This window comes from Diorhabda carinulata, chromosome 8 (assembly GCF_026250575.1).
Source record: "Diorhabda carinulata isolate Delta chromosome 8, icDioCari1.1, whole genome shotgun sequence".
Lineage (NCBI taxonomy): Eukaryota > Metazoa > Arthropoda > Insecta > Coleoptera > Chrysomelidae > Diorhabda > Diorhabda carinulata.
This window is the reverse complement of record NC_079467.1, coordinates 14,758,218-14,764,978: the sequence shown is the minus strand read 5'-3', so window position 1 is coordinate 14,764,978 and position 6,761 is coordinate 14,758,218. Positions and strand designations below refer to the sequence as shown.

The window sequence follows — 6,761 nt, the reverse complement described above, 5'->3', positions numbered from 1 at the left end:
TTCCCATTCAGAAAAGGACCCGTTGAAACTTCTTAACTAAATATATGAGAAAAACCTCCAGCCCATTTTCTTGAACCTATGCACAGCTGTAAGACTTTTCTGTGCTATCCCAGTTACAGCTTCAACTTGGCAACGAAGCACAACTCGCCAAACTCGTCTGAACCATCTGGCAATGCTGGCAATTGAGAGTTGACTGTTGACTTTTCTGACGTCATCAATGATTTTAGAGAAATGAAACATGGGTAAGCTATGATTAAATAGACTATCGAACATTAAAGTAAGCATTTTGTAATTAGAGTATCAAGCGCTTCAAAGACATTTATTGTTTAGCTCCTAATTTTGTCATAATCTTACTATTTTGTCTTGTAATTTAATCTTGGTCAGTAAGGGAAATCTATCTCAAAAAGGAAATTTTCTTTCAGTACATATAATAAAAATAAATGATTTACTTTATGTTTGCAATAATTTTGTCAATAAAGTTTTGTTTTTAAATTGAACTGATAGCGTTAATTGTTAATTATTATCAGTTTAAATAGAATTTGTGAGGGTTAAAAAATTACCACTTAATTTTTGAAATATAGCATACCGGTAGCATGCGACTGGTTCCAGTTCCATGCATAAACAAAATATTGCGTTACCATTACAACGAACAATAACTTATTAGAAGTGTCAGTGTAAATTTTGATGTCAAAAAAGTAAACCACAGTTACACAATAAATTAAAAAGATGTCCACTGAAATGCTCGAAATCGAAAAATTTGAGTATCGAGCCAAGTACTTGTATTTAAAGGACTGCAAGCTTCAAAAGAGGTAAATTTTCCATTAAAAATGATGATCGATCGGGAAGGCCAGTTTCTGTGTCAGTCCCCGATAATATCGATGCCGTTCATCAGACATTTTATCAGACCGTCGAATTGGGCTAAAACGGATATCTGAAGCACTGCATATTTTATAGGAACGCGTTCATCATATAGTTCACGTCAATTTGAACATGACAAAAATTGCTGCAGAATGAATCCCCAAATGATTGAATGTTGACCAAAAGCGTGTAGAAGGGTAGAAGCATCGCATTCGATCTGTGCTCGATTTGAAAACGATGTAGACTTCTTAAACCGAATTGTTTCTATAAATGAGACTTGGGTACTCGTGTCCAAAATCTACTGGAAAAGTTCTGTTTCAGTTTTTTAGGAATGCCATGGAGTAATCATGATTGATTTTTTGGATAAGGATAGAACAATAACTGGAGATTAATATTTGATATTACTGACCACTCTACGAGATTAAATTAAAGAGATGAGACGCAGAGCAAAAATAAACATTTTTTTGAAAAGTCTAAAGACGTAGCTGTAATAAATGTATCCAATTAAGAGGAGAATATGTTGGTTAATAAAATGTTTTGACATTGAAATTTTGTTTGGTTCTATAGTAGGCTAAGAATTTTTCAATATATCCTCGTAAAGGAAGATGGAGGCCGATCCTGATCCTGGTTACAGGGTCCGCAATCAAATGTGACTTTTGTTGATCTAAGAAAGTTACTCACTATTAACCAAGGTAGAAAAATACGGAGCATAATCTATTGGATATAGATTCTATATATAGTCTATAGTCTATTTGATAGAATTTATTTGATGCTCCCAAAATAAATTTCGAAATGTGATTCCTCGAATGAATATATACTTTTTGGTTCTTCTCAAAAGAATTGACATAGATCAGCACATTCGTACATTGGAAAATTATATTGGAACTAAAAAGCACAAGTAAAACTAGATAATAGTACGTCCAATACCAATTGAATTGATACTATTTTTTATTATCTTTTATGCATAAAAGAATTTTATTCATAAAAAATTATTACTTTTAATGTTAAGCTATCTATTATGAATAAGATATTAGATAAAAACTTTGAATAATTTTTTTGCCTGGCTGACTATAAGATGGCCGAAGTCGGGTTACCAGGCTTGGGTGAATATCGAATGACCGAGGTAAGGTTACATAGAGTTCAGCCAGGCTTGGCTGACTATAGAATGGTCGAGGCGAAGTTGCCCAGACTTCAACCAAGCTTGGGCCATTATTGGTTTGCCAAGGCCGGGTTTCTCAGCGTTAGCAAAAGCTAAGCCTTGTTGTTCAAGTCTGGGAGCTCCTACATGAGAAATATTATTGCAAACATCTATTAATGAATTGCATTAGTAGAAGAAGAAGAAGAAAAAAGGTTGTTAAAAAGAATTTCCACTTTCGAAAATTAAAGTTCAAAATATTTTCTTCAGTATAGTTTTCTCATCATATAACTGGACCACATAGTTGGTGCCTATATTTTTAGCAACGCACAATTTTTATATGCAATTTAGGCCTTTTCATATAACATCTCTGTTTTTTTGGCAAGGCCTACATCATCCTTCTGTACTCAAATTATAGAGGAAAAGCAACCACTATAATCGCTCATTCTAGGAATATCGACTATTAGCAAAAGCCCTCTAGCAAACTTTTTCATTTTTTCCACCTTATTCTACCCCCGTAGACGCTTCTAAACCATCTAGACACTTCTCCTTCTACTTCCTATAAACCCTTTGGAAACTTCTTCTTCACATAGGCAACACCCCTATCGGCCATCCACCTCTCCATCATAGAGCATACGTGTTTTTACTGATATCTTCTACACGTAAAAACATACACGCATATTTACTTTTTACATAACCTTCGAAGACGCTACCCGTATTTTACATTTGACAGAAGATTTGATTTTTAAGAAAATTTTAAAATACATACATCAATCGATTTCTATGAAAAATTCAAAAACTAATATTTTTAAAATACCAGTAATAAAGGTTCAGTAGAAAAGTGTATTAATGTTTTGGACAATATTAAAAAACTGAGAAGCGAAGCTCGACCTCTACAATAATTATGAACTCACTTTCTACGTTGGCGCATAAATATGATTTTCTAATGGTTGTTAATTGTATTACAATTGTATTTTGTAAAATATTTTCATAAAATACATCAAATTTAGATGTGCGTCGAGTAATCTAAATTATGTGCCGGTATAACGAATTTAAATCTAAAATTTGCTTCTTTGAAACAACGTATTTTTGCCCTTAACATCAGGCTTATCCGGAATCTTCGATTTTGGAAAAGAGACGTTTCCAGGAAAGTTTGACATCTTGTTTGACAAGGGTGCACCCTGCACATCCACAATCTTACCACCTTTCCTGGAAAAAAAATATAAACATAATAAATATACATTAAGAAGTGTTGATGTGAAAATTTTGAGAAAATAGGAACAGTAACAGTTAGATTAAGAATGAAGATGCATTTATTGAAATAGCAGACATAAAGGATATGATATGGGAATGGATAGAAAAATCAATCTTCATGCAATGCACCGTGGAAAGAGTAAATTTCGAAAATAATAAGATGTAGTTTAATAACTGTTATAGAAGGGTATTTAATTACAGACATGTTAAATGTGAATACGAAGAAAATATGAGAAAGCAAAAAGAAAAGCTAAACAAATATCCTGGCAAATTTGAAATTGCTGTGAAACAGTATAAGAATAAAGTAATCAGAAATATAGAGGTGAAGGAATCATATTGAAAAGGATATAAATTTACAGATGTACAGGAATAAAAAAAGCAATAATAGCAGATCCACATCCACTTTAAACAGGCTGAAGATTAAATTTTCAATTGACCCTCGGCATTGAAAATATTTTTAGAAAAAAAGTTTTCAAAAAGTTTTTGACGCAATGAATGAACCATGAAAACTCTTTATCTATAGTTTTGATGGTTTCATTCAATTAGGTTTTGATATTGTAAGAAAAGCTGAAATTTATAATAAAGAAATTATATATCAGTGTAAACATCAAGATAATTCTTCGATAAATTAAATAAGAAGGGAGTCAGAAGGGGCTCTTATAATTAACACTCAGAAAACAAAGGTATGTAACAGAAGGTTACTTTTAGAACAGACAGCCTGAATAAGGTTGTCTTTTTATGGAAATCAAAAGTACTCGAGCTATTGATGCCCAAAACAATACAATATAGTTGTAAATACTGGATTCACTTACAAAAATGGTAGATAAAGAGGAAGGAGGACAAAAAGCCTAGAAAAGAGGTCTGGAAACTAATCCAGAACTAAGGAGAGCTTATGTAAATTTAGATATATGAAGATTAAAAGCATATGACAGCTGAAATATATGATCAGAATGGCAGTAGAGAGACATGCCAGTAAATTTTATTTCAAAAGAAAAAAACAAAAAGCGAAAGACCAGATCGAAGAAGTGGTTAGAAGCAGGAACAACAGATTCGAATAATGGAATAGACAAATAGAGTTGATGACAGCTAAAGTTTGAGGTTCTAGTTAAAGAAGATAATAGAAATTGCAAACTTTATACTATATTTTAAGGATTGTAGTATGTATGTTGTGATTAGGGTATCATGTACAGTGCGACTTGATGGATGTCTGTGTCACCTCTTCTTGCTGAGATACTGAGCATACTCAGTGGGATGGCTTTAGCTGCCATATATTCTTGTCTTCCATTTTAGAAACTTCCATGTATAATTTTTGAACTACCTTAGAAAGTCTGCAAGTAAGCTATTTCATTTCCTTCTAAACCCCGGAAGACAATGAAAGAGATACTTGTAAAAAAATCCAAGATACATAACAGTAATCCAAACTTTGTAATAAAAACTCGGAACCAATAATCTTTTAAAACGAAGGTATGTTGTGGTGTGTACAGAAATAAATTAGTTGGACCTTCCGTTACAAGAACGTATGACAATTTGGTTCCAACAAGACGGTGCTTCCATCCACAGCACATTAAACGTTAAAGTACTCCTTGAAAACATGTTTAATGGGAAGGTGATACACTGGTATTCAGATTTTTTTGGCCTCCTAGCTCTGCTGATTTGACTCTCCTTGACTTTTTGCATGGGGTTACTTAAAACAGCAGGTTTATCAGTGAGGGCCATTTGATGATGTAGACCATTTGGAGAGGATTATTTCTGAAGAATGCCAAAAAATTACTCCAATTATGACACGGAAACTAATACAAGAGTTTGACAAAAGAACAATTAAATGTTTACAAAGAGAAGATGGATATGTCGAAGCTGTAGGACATTGAATTAAAATTTAGTTATATTTGTTTTTGTTTAATAAATATTCTGTGTATGGATTTTTCATTTTTTACAATAAATAATTATTATGCATTCATTACGTATGTAAATTACATGGTTGTTCAAAAACAGTAATAAATAGAAAGGTTGTCAAATTTTTAACAGGTAAGAGAGATAAATTGTATCTAGCCAAAATAATTAATACGGAAAGATTAGCAAATAACCACAATAACATTTTTCTGAATTGTAAAAAATAAAGATACTTTACTCAAATTTTTTGAAAAACCTCGTATACTGCTTCAAAAAATTGATATCTGTTGGTTGCATTTCAACTTTTGGACCAAGCAGAACTTTTTATAAGGAATAACTTTTTTTATAGAACCACTAATAAAAAAGTTTCCCATATGCCTTTTACTTAATTGTCTTGCGAACTGTAGGCATTAACTTCCCCGACACTTTTCATAGTTGGTCCATTATCAATTGCAGAATACAGGTACAATCAATATTTCATAAATACGCACGTCACTCTTACCAAATTAAGAAATAAAAATAATGTTTATCTGTATAAAATTCGGTAAACATCTAACAAACCGTCATTCTACGCGTACTTGATGAATCTGTATCAAAACTCATGTTTACCAATGAAAACATTGAATCCTAAACATAAATGTATTTCTATTGGCCGAAGCTGTCGGAATTTCTTCGAAATATTCCTGCCAAGCAGTCTGCAATAAACAGTGGGGTTGTTTGGTGAGATTCATGAATTTAATAGATCTTTAATAGATCAAACAAAATTGTCGGTAAGGGTTTCAAACCAGTTTTTATAATCTGCAATTGATATTGCAGACAAACTATATTTCTTATTTTATGTGTATAAATCTTACCGATGTTTATACCACCAGTATTCGAAGGCCAATGTTATACAAGCCAATCCGATGCCGACAAAAATAACAATAAAAACACCGCCGATATTATGAATGCTGATACCATCTGATTGATCGTCCACTTTTTCACAGTCTTTCTTTTCTGGATTCTTATTCCACCATTTTTCTTTCAACCTTTCCAGTTCTCTCCTATTCAACAGTTGCAATATACTGTAAAGAATTACATTAATCAGTATGAATCTTGTGAGTTCCGTTAAAAGTATCAAAGAATTAAAAAAAATAATTTTTTAATCAGAGAATAAGAAAGTGTATAGACTAAGAATAAGACTATGTTGAAAAATAATATATTGAAAAAGCTTTTTCTAGAAAACACTCTTCATAAAAGTTTATAAATGTACTAAAAAGTAAAAAATAACGACAGAATAGGGATCGTGGCGAACAAGATTGGTATGAATTAGGTCAGAAGTTGGTAATTATAGAGTTGAAAAAAAAATTATTATAACAATACCAAATGTGTGGGTGCTTAAATTTTATATATACTACCGGTCAAAAGTTTTCCCAAAGATGTGAAGTGGAAGTGAGAGTTTTCTGACTTTTCTGTCCAATTTGTTCTTGAACGGTTTAATCGGGTTGAAGTCGGGCGACTGTGACGACCAAATCACTACTTCAGTACATTCTTCCTTTCCAATTTCTTGCACAGCTTCCAGTAATGCTTGGAACTGTTGTCATGCAGGAAGTTAAATTTTTTGCTGATCAAGCGCTGGCCAAAA

At 32.3% G+C, this 6,761-nt stretch overlaps 1 protein-coding gene across 1 annotated transcript in view; it reads right to left on the bottom strand.

The window, feature by feature from the left end:
- Positions 1–2,943: 2,943 nt before the first annotated feature.
- The window catches only part of LOC130896946 (ionotropic receptor 25a), a 49,970-nt gene continuing 46,152 nt past the window's right edge, over positions 2,944–6,761 (bottom strand). Inside the window, exons 11-12 of the mRNA XM_057805368.1 lie at positions 5,992–6,201; positions 2,944–3,202 (exon numbers count right to left, since the gene is read on the bottom strand). Of these exons, the coding sequence (XP_057661351.1) occupies positions 3,052–3,202; positions 5,992–6,201 (361 nt within the window). The 3' untranslated portion in view covers positions 2,944–3,051. The remainder of the gene's footprint in view (positions 3,203–5,991; positions 6,202–6,761) is intronic.